Source organism: Parasteatoda tepidariorum, chromosome 5 (assembly GCF_043381705.1).
Source record: "Parasteatoda tepidariorum isolate YZ-2023 chromosome 5, CAS_Ptep_4.0, whole genome shotgun sequence".
Lineage (NCBI taxonomy): Eukaryota > Metazoa > Arthropoda > Arachnida > Araneae > Theridiidae > Parasteatoda > Parasteatoda tepidariorum.
This window is the reverse complement of record NC_092208.1, coordinates 17373497-17390294: the sequence shown is the minus strand read 5'-3', so window position 1 is coordinate 17390294 and position 16798 is coordinate 17373497. Positions and strand designations below refer to the sequence as shown.

Genomic DNA, 16798 nt, shown 5'->3' with positions numbered 1-16798 from the left:
AATAATTTAATTTTGGGACTGTGGGGGGGGGAAGAAATCGGCATATTTTCTGGCAATACAGGATGGTTTACCAAAACGTATCACTAAAACTTGTTTTCATAAAATTCTGACGACCCCAGCTGGAGTCATGGATTTTTTTTCTCTTCGATTTTCCCAAAATTCTATCGGCTAGTATAAATTTTCACGTTTCAAATAATCTTTTATTTTATTTATTTAGCTTTTCTTTTTGTTATTTAGACAAAGTTTTTCTTCATAGATGATAAAGGCTCAGTCTTCTATTAGATCCCTATCAATCCCGTTGCTTTCATTTCGAATCAAGGATGCTGGAATGGCACTGACCTACAAGATGAAAAGATAGGGAATTCTTTCTGTTTTCCCCTTTCAAATCGTGTTTTTTCCCTCCTCGTTCTTATACCAAAGATATTCCACCTGTTGTTCTGGAAACCGCGGAGATGAGAAATAGCTTTTTCACTGACCGGTTGTCTCCTAACTTTCTGTTTGTTTTGGATGATAATACTAGTATTCAGCAGATTTGAGTAAGAGAAAAGTGCATAAAAATAACTGAAGGGAAAAATGAAAGTTTAGGAAAAAGTGTTGCCATTCTTTATAAATTTATTTTGCTTAATATTGATTTTTTTTTCTAATATGGCCAATGGTGAATTGTCGTTTGCTAATCAACAAGAGGAACTAAAATATTACAAAAATCTTGCTGGGAATTATAAACAAAAGTAAGTACTAAATTTTATTTAATTTTTTTTAGCAAAAAGTATTTTAACAATTTACAATTATTTTATGTTTTCATTTAAGAACATGCTTTTTGTGTTTATGTGTAGGAACATTCAACTAGTAGAAATTTTTCTTCTTCTTTAATATCTCTTACAATTTCTTTAATTTAGTCAGATTTCAAACTTTTCACACTTTATTAACTATTACTGCAAAGTAATGCGTATTGTTTTATTAAAATAAATAATTATCTTTTAAAGCGTGACAAGAAACAAACTTAAGCAAACGATTTCAAAATAATTTTTATTTTATTTACTCTTTTTATTTACTTATCTTTCTCTCTAAACAGTAACTGCAAAAAAAAAAAATCAATTAAAATATGTTAAGCTTTTAATAATATAAAAATTAAATTTCATTAAATAAGTAAGTAATAATTAAAAGTTAAAAAAATATTTGTACAGTTGTCTTTTTTTTTAGCATTGTTAGATAGAAACAAGTCTTAAATAAGCTGTTTACTTACTATTAAAGAGTATTAATAGCTTACTATTAATTTAATTTGTTCACGTGCACAGTTAAAGTTTTTTTTCTTTCTTTTTTTGTGCAGATAATAATATTTTTCGAACCAAACTATTTGTGACATTATTTATTTGTTTTTAAATTATTATTTAATTAACTATCTTCTTCAAAAGAAATAAATAAAAAATTGAGAATATTTGTGGCAACGACAATATTTTAATCTTTAAACATTATAAAAAAAAGGGAGTAGTTAAATAGTATTTATTTTCATATAAAAGTTCATGGTTAATATGATTAACTAACTGATAATAAAATAGTTTCAATTAGTAATAGTTTACTATTAAATATATTATAATATACAAGTAGAAGATAAAATATATTTAACGTATCATTAGAAAGAAAAATTTTTCATCTTTAGAAATATTTTGATAAATCATTTTAGCTTTTTTTTTTCATACGATTCAAAATAAATATTTCAAATATATTTTAACTTAACTAATTCCATATATATTTTAAACTAAGTTTAAAGAGAATATATTAAACGTTGGTTTCTGTAAGCATTTAAATTCAGAGAAACTTTTTGCATCGAAGAAAGAAACTTTTTGCATTATAGGAACTTAAGATTTCTTTTTACCTGGCATTTCGGAACCAAAAATCGAATTCTTGTCATACTCTAATGCAGGAGTTTTCTTCCACTATTTTTTGGATTCCCTCCCCAAAAATTGGTTTTGAAATTAATATTGTTTGTCAAATATTTGTGGACCTCAGCAAGGTAGAACGGAGGTATTGTTGTGGACAATTGTCCTAGGGCCCGAGTCAGCTGATATATTACAGATGATTTCTTCGATATATTTTTAATATACCATGCGAAGTTTCACAATTTTGGTGAAAGAATTCTTCATGTTTAGTATATTGGTATTATATCATGTAGTATTATATCCTGTTTAGTATACAAACCATTAATACTTAATTTTTGGAAGAAAAAAAATTAGTAATAATATTTTAGCACCAATATAAAAGACGATATTTTAAGCATTGAAATTAAACTACGAATTTGAGAGGGCATTTTGCAAAAGTTTACAAAACATGAAAGTTAAACTTTTAAGAGTTTTGAGGAAGTAGCTCGCGAAACCTGTGTCCAGCCTTGGACTTGGGCTATCAGCTGGCTTGCCTATCAAATGCAACTTCTGGTGGGATTTAACTGCTTTGATAGCCTATAAAAAATCGATACATTGTTGTTTAATCACTTCCCTAAGTAAATATTTTAAGAAAACTCGTTAAAAATTTTGTAAAAAAGAAGTATTAAGCATTATGGACCTCAAATTTAGGCGAAGGTTTATTAAAATTTAGGCGAAGAATAACATAACCGTTTTCGAATTCTAACGAATCAGTAACAAAGAAGGCAGAATGATAAACAACGAAACCAGTTTGATTGCCTAGTGAGACTTGGGATATTTCTATCTATCAATAACTTTTCAACTCTTCCTTGCTTATTCCAGCAATCAAACAAGTTTTCTTGTTTTCAACTTTCCTCAGAAGTGATTTTTTAGATTTTGATAATGTTTCTGTTTTTGCTCAAAAATAATTTATTTACACCTATCTGTACACTTTTATGATTTCATTTTTAACGAAGTTAATAAAAAATACATATTAAGGGTGAGAATTCTGGAACACCCTGTGTTAATCGGATTGTTGGTATAATGTGTTCTCATAGACACTTGTACTATATTTATCATGATTTTTAACTTCATTTTCTTTAAAATTTAAATGAACAATTTTCTGGTTTCTGTTTATCAATATATAAAATACATTTTATTGAATGTTAATATTTCTTACATTAATTGCATTGATATAAAATATTTTGAATTTAAAAATTGGTAAATGATTTATAATTTTACTTTTCCATTGAAAAATAGATATGTAAATTGTAAATAAATAAAAACTAAATATAAAATAAATAATGCAACATAAACGAATTTGAAACAATCAAAAGTAAAAGCTCACTCCTTTCATTGTAATTGTTATCATTCTTTTCTTTCATTGTATAAATCGAAACTTCTTCTTTAGTTATAAAATCAAATTCCGCTATTCAATTAATCTTACTTCCTCATAAACTTTTCTTTCGTATAAATGTAAATAAATTAAAATTCACGTGAATCTAGATTGAAATGAAAACGCATTTTAGAAGCCGGCATTTTTCATTATAATCTAAATATCCAGGTAAAGATAATGAAAAGAAAGGGAACTTCACGATTCGGTTCTTGATAAAGAAAGGCATACCGCATTTTCTTTTTTATCTTTGATTAAGAATGACTCGAATCGAGCAAATAATGATTCTAACAGAACTTCCGGCTATCGGAGTTTTCAAAAGAATCTTTTTCAATTCATATGTCGGTTTTCCATTGAAATCACAGAATTTCCTCTCTTGTAAATGTTGTGTTTTGAAAAAAAGAGGAAAAAAAAAAAGCCATTATATATCTGCTTGTTGGTAAAAAACTGAATAATAAATTTTAATTTTGTATCATTTTGAACGAATATTTTCTATTTTGTCGGTAATTTAATGGTAATGCTGAAAATGAAATTTGTTCATTATTATGACTACTGTGTTGTCATACTAATCATTAGCATCAACTCCTCAAAAAAAAAATCCAAATTTTTATAATATTAAATTTTTCCGTTCAATTCATGTTACTTCCTTATAAACTTCTCTTTCTCATAAATGTTAAATTAGTTAAAATCCACATGAATCTAGATTCAAATGAAAATCATTTTAGAAGCCGGTGTTATATTCGATGAAATCACAATATCTAGGCACAGGTAATGAAAAAAGAGGATTTTTAAGATTCGTTTCTTGATAAATAAAGGCAAATGATACTCCATTTTTTATCTTTGATTAAGAATGACTCGACGTAAGCAAATAAAGATTCTAGACAAAATATTTTTTTAAATTCAAATATCTTTTTTTCATTGCAATCAAAGAATTTTCTCTCTTATGAATGTTGTGTTTAAAAAAATAAGAAAAAAAAGCTTTTATATTTCATTTGTCTTTGAATTGTTGGTAAAAAAATTGAATAATAATCTTTATTTTTGTAATATTTTTGGATGAAATCTTTTTATTTTATTGGGTAATTTAATGGTAATGCGGGAAATGAAATTTGATGAATTATTATCACTACATTATTGTTTAAAAATTTTTTTCTAAAAATGTCCTATTCAAATGTTAATAAAATCAGCGTGATTTATTTCGCAATATGCATAGAAAAGTTTAATAATAAATGGTTTTTATATCATCACTCTAAGATATCATAATAAAATTACCAAATTTTATCACATAGTATAGAACCACATTTTTTTGTTAATTTTACCAAAATCATTACTAGAGCGCTTCGGTAAAAATTTCTTGAGCTTTTTAGCTTTCCCATATAGCCAGAAACACGGTAAATTTTACCACATTCTGGTAAGTTTTGACTTTTTTTTTCTCAGTGTAGTATTCTTGGATATTTACGAAGAAAGTTCACATTTTTCTCACAGAAATTTTTTTTAAGTGTTAAGAAAAAAATCAGTCTCATTATACACGTTGTTCTTAAAACATTGGTTTCCATTCAGATAAATCAGTCTTATCATACACGTTGTTCTTAAAATATTGATTTTCATTCAGATAAATCAGTCTCCTTATACACGTTGTTCTTAAAATATTGGTTTCTATTCGGAAAAATCAGTCTTATCATGCACATTGTTCTTAAAATATTGGTTTTCATTCGGATAACTCAGTCTCATCATACACGTTGTTCTTAAAATATTGGTTTCCATTCGAATAAATCAGTCTCATCATACACGTTGTTCTTAAAATATTGGTTTCCATACGGATAACCGCTAAATTATTATTTAAGAGTACTAAAATTATTAATAAAGATATCGCTCTATTCAGAAAATTGTATCTTTTACTGGGAAAAAAATCTCATAAATTCTATTTCCTATTTTCATGCATCAATTTCAAGGGAAATATTGACATAGCATCATTTTCTGTGACCAACATTTATTCCAATCATAAATTCGCCAGTGAAAGTAATTTTGTTGAGAAAAAAAAGTAGGGTTTGTTTGCACTTGAGTGTCTTGTTTCAACACAAGGTTAATGATCGTCGCATACAATGAGGGCTCTGGTTTCCACGAACAACTCTAACATGTGTCCTACTTTCCTTTTTAGTGTTAAGAATTAATTAAGAGAGAATAAAAATTAGCCATGTTGATTGATCATCGCGTTACCTTTCATTTTCATCTATCATCTTATGATTCTGAACAATCGAAAGGAAAAAAATACATTGTTAAATAAAGATATTTATCATCATTGAGAGGCGAAATTTTACTGAAGGTTTTCTTTGTTTCGTTAGATAATTCAAAGTCAACGGTCTTTTAGGTTTATAAATAAAATCGTTTTTTTTTTTATTTCAGTCTCTTTAATCCTTGTTTTGAAATCGAAATTAAGATGTACAAGTTTGGAGTTATTTACTTATTTTAAATCAGGCACGTGCTATTTATGTATTGCCTGCAATAACTATAGAATAAAAAAATTACCGGCCACAGTTCAATTGGTTGAACCTAAAAATTTCTACAAAATAGTTTTAATGAAATATTTATTTAGTAATGTGTAGAAATCTGAAGACTAATTCTGTTCAAAATTAATTAAGAAAGAATAAAAATTAACCATGTTGATTGATCATCACGTTGTGGCAAAAACTATAGAAAAAAAAATTACCGGCAACAGTTCTATTGGTTGAATCCTAAAGTTTCTATAAAATAGTTTTAATGAAATATTTATTTAGTAATGTGTAGAAATCTGAAGACTAATTCTGTTTAAAATTAATTAAGAAAGAATAAAAATTAACCATGTTGATTGATCATCATGTTGTCTTCTATTTTCATCTANGTTTCAATAAAATAGTTTTAATGAAATATTTATTTAGTAATGTGTAGAAATCTGAAGACTAATTCTGTTCAAAATTAATTAAGAAAGAATAAAAATTAACGATGTTGATTGATCATCACGTTGTCTTCTATTTTCATCTATCATTTTATGATTCTGAACAATCGAAAGGAGAAAAATGCATTGTAAAATAGAGAGATTTATTGTCTCTGAGAGACGAGAGACTGTTTACTGAAGGTTCTCTTTGTTTCGCTATATAATTTCAAGTCAACAGTCTTTTCGGTTTATAAATAAAATCGTTTTTTATTTCAGTTAATCTCATCAATTCTTGATTCAAAAATTAAAATATACAAGTTTAGGGATATTTGTTTATTTAGTTTAATTGCTGTTTTAAATCGTGCACGGGGATGTGGGGCTTGCAATAACAGTGGAATAAAAAAAAAATCCATATTTATCATGAGCCACAGTTATGTTGGTTAAATCTAAAAGTTTGTATAAAATATTTTACTGCTCATAAGTATGCTTCAAAAATTTATTTAGTTAGTCAAAAAACCGCTACACAGTCTCAAGTAATAAATAAATAAAATAGAAGTTATAGTTTTTACCAACCATCGTTGCAGTTCTCAGCCATTTTTTCATGTATCTATTTGATACAGATATCAACAAAAATTCAAATAGCAAAATCCTAATACAAATAATTTAAAATTAAACCAAGCAGCACAGGAAAAAAAACCAGATATGTATCATTAGAAGTTTATAAAATTCTATTCAGCATCTATAACAATTTGTTTGCATCTACCTGAAGAAAGTGTAGATAAAAGAAATTCTCAGTCTTCTTCAAATTGACAAAGCTATTTTATTTTCACATCTAAATGCTTACTTAAATTGTCAAGCATAAATCAATTTTAAACGTACATCCTTTATTTGTAAGAAATAAAGATATCGATAGATATTAAAATTAAATAAGTAAATATATACGAATACTACTGAAAATCAATTTTTATGAATTTACAAGAAATTTTCTTTTATATTTTCTAAACTTATTCTGTTAAAAATGTTAAACCATACCAATCCATCATAAAAAGATTTATCACTTTAACGTAGCACCTTGCACGTATGTTCTGCTCATGTTCTGTATATACAATCGAGACTGTTCTGTAGTTCATACGTACGTGAATGTATGGGATGCTATGTAAAAGTAATATAGATCTCTATAATAGATAGTTTTTGCACTCTCACGTAGCATTCCGCACGTATGTTCTTCTCATACTCTGTATATACAATCGAGACTGTTCTGTGTAGTTCATACGTACGTGAATGTATGTGATGCTATGTAAAAGTAATGTAGATCTCTCTAATAGATAGTTTTTGCACTCTCGCGTAGCATTCCGCACGCTACAGAATGATCTGCGCAAGCAACGTGCAGAACAGAGGGGGTTTTGTGGTAACTACGATGCACTGAGCTGACGTACGTGGGAGTGTAAGATATTACACGTCAATGCAAAATCTTTCTAATCGTGCAAATCTTTTACACTAATTTTAATCATATTATATTATAATTATAATCATTAAACTGTTATGTTTTTCCATAAATTAATCCTGCTTAAATTTGATTACACTATGTTACCGCTAAAAGAGAAAGATGGTGCTTGATATTATTGCTCAAAATTGAAAGTATTTTCTTTAAGGTTGAGTCGTTCATCTAACTTTCTAGATCTCTTTAATAGATAGTTCTTGCACTCTCACGTAGCATTCCGCACGCTACAGAATGATCTGCGCAAGCAACGTACAGAACAGAGGTTGTTTTCTGGTAACTACGATGCACAGAGCTGACGTACGTGGGCGTGTAAAATATTTCTCGTCGATGCGAAATCTTTCTAATCGTGTAAATCTTTTACTAATTTTAATCATATCAAGTTAAACAGTTATGTTTTCCCATAAATTAATCCTGCTTAAATTTGATTACACTATGTTACCCCTTAATGAGAAATATGGTGCTTGACATTATGACTCAAAATTGAAAGTATTTTCTTTAAGTCTGAGCCGTTCATTTAGAGCAAACCATGTGCAATTCAAGTACCCAGTATGTGTACTGTGCACGCAAAGAGGGTTTTTAAAAGTAAAATGTTTTTTGTCCTCGGATGAAAGCGAAGACTAGGAAAAGTAAAAACCGCGGCTCAATAACCTTTATCATAAAACTGTCAACTCAAATTATTTTGAACCATTATTACGTACACTTCACGCATGAGTAGGAACGTAACCCATTTTATCATGAAGTTAAGCGCTTATTTTTGCTTTAACGCTCGTGCCGCAAAGCCATCATTATGGTAACGGCATTGGAAAGGTATTTTGCATCGCATTCACTACACTACTCTTTTTCACAAATTTCCTGGAGCTGTTGCTCTAATCTTTTTGGTGACATTGACAAAAGCTTACTGTGATTTTGATTACCGGTTATCATTTCTCGTTTGATGTAATATCAGATTTTTTTGTTTATTTTCTTAGCTCTGTTTACCTAAAAAGGAAACATTGCATGAGATATTATCAACTATAGCGTGCTAAATTGGGCACTAACTTTCTGGAGAGGATGGCGTACAGCCGAACCCCGCCACAATTTCTCTAAATCGCCATAAAGAGAAATTAATTTTGTTTTTTTAAAAAAAATCTTCATATTTACGTTACAAAGGAACGCTACATTTAAATATGAAAGCGAAACTTTTTAATGTCTGTTTCAATTAATGCCTGAGGGTTTTTGTTTAAAGTTAAAATATTTATTAACCATATGCTTCTCATAATCGTCATCAAAAAAAAATATTTTTATTATGAAAAAACTCTAAATTTTGTTTAAAAGGGAAATATGAACCTGAAATTTTCAAATGGTTTTAAGAAAATATTGTAACGATCATCGATAGAGTAAGTTATGTTGTTGTAACAAAAATATTGGGACCGCATAAAAAATGAAAACATGCATAATTAATTCTACACTGTAAAATATTCCGGATCAAATTACGGTATAAAGTACCAGCATTATGGCTGCATCATCCGCAAAATCCATTTTCCCCATTACTGCAATTTTTACAGTAATGTTAATTTAATTAGAGTAATTGAGTGATTTTACGGTAAGTATTACTGTAAAAATTATGGTACATCAGACTTTGTGTTCCGTAGCATGCTCCGGTAAAAAGTACCGGCAGTCTGTGTGCAGGTAATTTTTACAGTAATTTGATTTGGAATTTTTTACAATTTACATTAACGTACTTTCTCTAAAATATCTGCAAACTATCTCTAAAAGAGTGTGACGCAAAACTCCTCTACAGTGTAATTTTTTTTTCTAACATCGTGTTCGATAACTTATCCGGGTTTCATCCTTTATACTTAAAATTTTAAAACAACGTATGTCATTAATTCTTAGTTTCTGTTGCACATAGAATGTTTTTAACTAAATGGCCACAGGTTAACATAAAAAGATTTAAAACTCAGAGTTCATCGTGCTTTCTTTATTATTTTTGTTTAAAAAAGCAATAGTGCCTAGACATTAGACACATATCGAATCACAATTATAGTTCATCAAAATGTAACAAAGCATTGAACGAAATAAAAACTATCACGAAAACTTGGTTGTAAAACAGAATTCAACTGTAAAAAAAAAAAAAATCAACTGATTAAAAAAAAATTATGGATGATATAAAGATGATATATTTCTTCTTCCAAGTTAACCATGACTAACAATACGATAAGAACAACAGGATTTAATTTCATTATACGTCATATATTTATAATCTTCTATCAAAGTAATCCTGCATGCTTCAGAAATTTCATCGGAAGTATGTTATTTAAATATTATTGTCAGTATAACTACATGCTATTTGAATTTTAATTAAATAACATTAAAATTGAAAATATTATGAAGCACTCTTCGTGTACTTCTGAACAGGTCATATTAAGGAAGGCGCCCCTAGCCACGTACGACGACATTTTAAAGTATTGGTTCCTAAGCAATTTTATTCCTGATATATGCGCTAACATTACTAGACGCTCGTCGCAACATTTATACGACCCCCTGTTATATATAACATTTTTAAACTAGTACATTTCAACAAAATATGTCTCTAAAAATTCCATTTTGAAAATTCTTCTGTCGCTTTAGGAACAAAACTAAATTCAGATTTGAAATCCCCAACTCCGAATTACGCAAAATTAAGTATTTGCATAAATGTAACAAAAAATTTGTTATCTAGTTACTTATCTTTCCCCCCCCCCCAAAAAAATATTGTTGCAATTACGTTAAGCTCAAATTTGCTGCTATCATTTTCTCTCTAATTCATGTATATTTTCTTATCGTTAAAGTTCAACGCTTAAACTATGCTAACATCTGAAAGATAAATCTGGTTTTAACTTTAAGATGTTCTCCTGAGACTTTCATAATTCTTCAATAGAATTTAAGAACATCAGTCACGTGACATACGTTTACTTTCGGAAAAACACCACCCAAATTTTTCCCAATTAAATTAATCTTTTTCTTAAAGTTTACAGCCTGCAAAATAATGTGCCAAAAAGATTTTCCTTAACTTCGAACTTTTTAAGCAATTACGACGATAAATATAGTTTCGTAAAGACAGACACATTCTTCCCGATTCCATCATGTTTTCCTGGAAATCATACTTAAATCACGTCTCACGAATCAATCCATCGAAAATATTCATGAAACTTTTTATTTTGTTTTTATGATATTATAAACAATCGTACTGTCTGTAATGCAGCGAACGAAATTTTTGATGACTCATATTTAATCATATGTGTTACTTGTTTATGCATCTCTGCATTGGTTGTTGTATTTCCTCTATATGTTCAAATTTCGAAAAAATTTTTATTAATTGGAACAATAGTTTTCTCGTAGCCTTTCAGAAAATTTGAAAAAGAAAAATTCTTTTTTAAATTTTATTATGGTATAAATTAATTGGTGTTATCTTTAATTTAATAACTGATTCCTTTTTTTAATTCTTAGACAGTGCCTATATATCGAAAACAGAGCTTGTTGAATTTGAATACGTTAAATTAACAAATAACGGGGATATTTCCGTATCGTGATCTGTTGCGCCAAGTGCAATCGCCAAGGTGCCAAATAGATTTTAAACTTGCAATTGAAAAAACAAACAATTAAACATGTAGATGTTTGCCCGGGGGTGGTTACTAGTTATAACATTCGAGTTGGTCTTTTTCTGTGATGTTTTTTTTTAGTTTTCTGCTGGCCGCTGCCCGGAAGTTGAAAAGACTTGGTGATTATTCTGCTACAGATCAGGATATCGAAATCTCCCCCAAATTACAACTGAAATTAAAACTTTCTCAGATTACATTTTCAATGCCCTCATTTTAAAATTGGCGCATAAGATATGCTATGCGTATCTAATATATATCATACATACGCCTATGTATATCTAAAACAGTTCACCGACTTTTCAAAGCATTTCTGAAAAAAAGCAGAGAAAGAAACAAGAATCTCTGTTAAATTACGTAAGTTCATATCCAAAGACACAAAACCGAGTTGAGTTTTTCTTTAACAGAGTCGTTTTATAATAGCGTCGAACATTCAACCCAATTCTGAGTTTACCGTTGCTTTGCAATTTTGAACCTAACCCAGAAGACAAAGGAACTCCTAAATCAATCATTGGGACAAAGTAGCCTTCGTGGAGGGAGGTCATTTTGATGGAACTAACTCGCATTTGCTTTCCATGGAAAGGAAGACCACGAAAAGATCCCGTGCTAGGCTCGACTGTAAAAAGGAATTCAAGGCCATAATGCGTCTTCCACAAAGGATATTTTTAGGTCAACTTTGCCCTCGGTTCGAGCCGGAAACAGAATTCATATCACCCAACTACCACTGGGATTCGAACCTGCGCAACCTCATTGAGAGGCTCGTTAACAGAGTTATGGAAAGTTTTTTCCTGTGCATTTCAATAAAACAATTTTATTTTCAAATATTTCAATATAGCGTTGCTCATAGCATAATAAGCAGCCGCTAATTCGGTGTAAAGAATGAAAGTACATTCTTCGCTTACCACGACTTCGACTGGAGTTCGATTCCCCTTGCCAAACTTTTTGTCGGTTGCGTTTTAGTTCATAGCCTTTAACGACCTATTCCCTAATTTGGCATTTTTTGAGTAAAAAAACTTAGTTCTGGACATTTTTTTTTTAGTTCAGTTAACAAAGTTTAAAATAAATAAAAGCTTGTATTATAATTGGAACCAACTACAGCCAAGAGGAAAAGCTCCACAAAAAAAAAAAAAAATCGTCGTTAAATTCCGCTGGATCGTAAATTAGCTGCCGCAAGATTACCAACAAAAGCCCTGATTAATTAACAAACTAATTACATGATTAGCAAACTAACTTGAAAAAAAAAATCTGCAAAATAAAATTTACATTGTACTTAAGCTCTGACAGTTGACAATCGTGTCAGAGTTTTGAGTGTTATATTAATGCAAGCAAACTGTTTTGAAAATCGCAAGGCCCTATGTCTGATTTTAAAGCAATGAAAGTAAAACAATGTGACTCTTAACAATATCACTTGTTCCTTTTTTTGAAAACCAGACAATGCGTAAGTAGATGAATGAGCGGAAAAAGTAATGGCGCAAGTTAATTTTGGTATTCTCTTAACCAAGAACTGAAATACGCTCACGCTCTTCTTTACCCTGAAGGCCTTTCATTGTTGAGTTGTCAGATACAGTTGCAGTTAGATAAGTGCACCCATTCAAGCAACGGTCCATGTCACCTGACCATTAGCATATAAAGATCTAGCGTCACATATTTATGCGGTCATTAGAACCACGTTATCACAGCTGTCACCATTAGAAACGTGACTCTGATTGTATTGTCAATAAGATCTTGATGTTGGTTAAAAGAATAAAATGGATTAGCAAAGCATCGTTTGCTGAAATATTTTGTTATGCGTCCGCCATTTTTTCAACACCATTTTCGAATTCTAAAAAAAAAATGATCCGTGTATTTTATTAGACATTTTAGCATTAAATAAAGGTATTCGTCTGGGAGAAAGTCGGCAATTTCGATTTTTTTAAAATTATCAATACATATTCAAACTCTAGTTCATTAGCTTTCCAAAACACTTTAGAATTTTTATCTCGGAACTTTTGAAATGAAGTTACAGTTGTTTTTTCGTATACTGACAGACGAAACTGAAACCGGAAGTAAACTCACGAAAACGAAACCAAAATATTTTTTGTTTTTCTGTGAATGTTTGAATCCTTATTGATTTGAATAAATTGTATTTTTAAGACATGAAATTCATTTACAAAAATTATTTTTCGAATTATTAATTTTATGATTGTTAGAAGTTCCTTATATTTCAGTATTTTCTTGCATTTTAAATGCATTATCTAAAGAACATTTATTTTGAGGTAAATTTTTTACGCTAACACGCATTACAAAAAAAGTATATGATAAAGTTCGTTGAAATTTTGATTGTAGATTTTGTATGAGGAATCTATGTTCTAAAATATTTTATAAACATACTGTGGATAAAAAAATTTATCGAGTATAAAACTCATACGTTGAATTTTTTCACTTAGAATGTTAATTGTAAATGTCTATTTTTCTTGTTTTTCACAACAGAAGCGTAATGAATATTATTTATTTATTTCGCTCAAATTCTTAACTTTTTTATAATTTGAGACGTTAACTTCAAATGCAGTCATTTCGTGTAAAAATAATAATTTGTATACATACTAAACTTGAATTTTAAATACCGCAATTATAGTTACTAATTTGTAAAACTCAAGCCATTTGACATAATTTTTAAAAAATAAAACATATGTAAAATAGCATTTTTTGTAAAATTTCTGAAAGTTGAAATGCTATGTTTGGATTTCTATCACTATTTCATAAAATAAACAAAGCATACAACTATTGTTATCTTTTTACAGTTAAAATATCTAAATTTTTTAAATTGTTTAGAAAGAATTGTTTATTTTTATTTGGATTTCAAATATATACAGAACTTACATTTCTTGTGTTTATATGATGATGTTTTATTTTGAATAAACTTTTTTGAGACTGCGAATTTTCGATCGAAATTAAATTTCTATTTTTAACTCGGATACCTCAAAAATATTGTTTGTTTTTAGTAATGACGTTATTTAATTTCTGGAAATTATTTTTAGATCGATGATATCCGATATGTAAAATATTATTTATTTATCTATTTACATTGTAAGCATTGTACATTTTTCTAGTAGTTAAATAATTTAATTAGTTTCTTTTTTTTATGCAATATATATTATATATTTGTGTTTTTATTTTTCCATTGTGTTTAGATTTAACGAATATCAGTCTATAAGACAAACTTTAAACGTCTAGATGAGTTCTCGTGCAAGTGAAATAAATATTGCTTCGATTAGTTTTCTCTATCTGATATTAAATATTTTATTTTTATATAACTGCTTTTATACAAAAGCGAATTTGGTTACGATGTATTATTGTTTATGTTAAGCGCTTAATAAATGTTAGTAAAAATACACACGAATCATTATATTCCTATGGTTGGGTTGAATTGGGGGGGAGGGGGGGAATTTTCAAGTATAATTATTATACTAGTATATATATGGTTTTTAAATTATTCTTATTTTTAGGGTAAAGGTTCCTAATATGAGATGATATTTTTAAAGTTAAAATTGGAGCATGAAAATAATTATGAGGTTCATCACTATAATATCTAATATACAGTGCGCAAAAAAAAAGGACCACCCTGAAAAACTTTTGATCTAATGATCAGATCTTTACGTTCTTCAATCTTAATGGCTTAAAGGGGTAGACCTCAAATATTCTATTTAAATAAGTGCAGACGATATTTTGAGTTATTAAATTTAGTTAAGTTTTTTCAGTTTATTATCAGACACAAAAACGTAATTTCTCTGAATAAGCCTATCATTTTTTAGACGGATTCCGATTTTTGACTTCCAACATATCTGGGAAATATGGTCCCAATAGTTTGGTCAAGAGAGCGATTAAAAGTTTGGACCACTTAATGTTGATTTTTACTTCTTTCGTATTTAGCTGTATCTCGAAAACTTTCGAAGCGAATTGAAAAATTTTTGCTCGCAATTATGAAATTCGTTTGTCTAAAGATAATTCCATGCAAAAAAATAACCTTTATTACTTATTTATCATTATTTTATTTAATAATGGTCGAAAAAATTTGAATTGTGAGGTTTACAATTTTTTGCACCATTTTAAAGAATTAAATTTTACTTAGCAAAATAAAATATTTGAGCAAAATCGGTCGAATAGTTCCTGAGAAATCGAATTTTAAGGTTCAATTTCTCAGGAACTATTCGACCGGTGTTGCTCAAATTTTGTATTTTGCCATGTAAAATTATATTCTTTAAAATGAAGCAAAAAATTGTGTACCTTACAATTAAAATTTTTTTGACCATTATCAAATAAAATAAATATTTACTAAAAGTTATTTTTTATGTAAAAATTATCTTTGGATAAACAAATTTTATAATTATACACAAATATTTTCCACTTTGAAATAAAAAGTTTTCATGAAATACTCAAAAAGTAAAATTAACATTAAGGGGTCCAAACTTTGAAGCGCTCTCATGACCAAACTATAAGGACCATATTTCTCAGATTGCTATCTACCACTCCCTATATTTTAGGGGTCAGATATCCGATTTTGTATGTCCAATTCAACTCTGAGAAAAAAAGTACTTTCAAAAGTATCAAAATACTGTGAGCATCAGAATATGGTAAAATTTACCGTGTTTCTGATTTGATGGGAACAATAAAAGGCTCGATAATTATTAACGAAGCGCTTTGGTAATGATTTTTTTAAAATTAACCATTTAATATAATGTTATACTACGTGATGAAATTTAGTGAATGTGGCAAAATTTTTATAATTTTATCATGATTTCTTGGAGCATGGCATAAAAACCATTTATTCGGTTGAATTTACTTTACAGTTATATATTTTTTTTCTTCTAAAAGTTTGGTAATCAGAGCTATAATTTTGAAAACCAAAATTTCCGGTAAGCCGTTAACTTATTAATGGAAGAATTACAAAATGAATGACTTATAAATACCTTATATTTTGGTTTCATTACGTTTCTTTTTTTTTTTTTTTTAACCGGAAATGTCATTACCTTAAAGCACGGTATTTTCTCACTCCATGAAGTGTTAACCGTAAACTGTAATCAAGCCAACTAAATATTTTTTACTGATATTTATTTTTGTTATGAATATTCTCCGATCCAATTCAACATCATACAAACGTCTTGAAACAGTATTGCTACGAATCTTTACTTTCTTTGCATAATATTAGTATAATTTTAGCTTCAGTTTTCTTGACATCCGTTAATTTGCTTTTTTTTTTTTTAATTCTGATTACTTTTACCGTTGTTTTTCCTTGGTTAACCACTTCTAGGCTTATGTTTGAAACTATATTCACTTCTATTGTTAGTAACTAGGTCATTTGCAGTCGACTTTTCCAAATTTTAATTCATTAGAGAAAAAGCATTCTTTAATTTTTTACTCTTTATCGTAACTCAAAACAAAGACCGATAATGAAAGTTTTGTTAATGTAAACTGAACGTTTATTGCGAAATTATTAATTTTTCAAAA

General features: G+C 28.6%; 1 protein-coding gene across 1 annotated transcript in view; it reads left to right on the top strand.

Moving 5' to 3' along the window:
* Nucleotides 1-278: 278 nt before the first annotated feature.
* The window catches only part of LOC107451183 (nuclear distribution protein nudE-like 1-A), a 96971-nt gene continuing 80451 nt past the window's right edge, over nt 279-16798 (top strand). The window contains exon 1 of the mRNA XM_043054618.2: nt 279-728. Coding sequence (XP_042910552.1) covers nt 646-728 — 83 coding nt within the window. The 5' untranslated portion in view covers nt 279-645. The remainder of the gene's footprint in view (nt 729-16798) is intronic.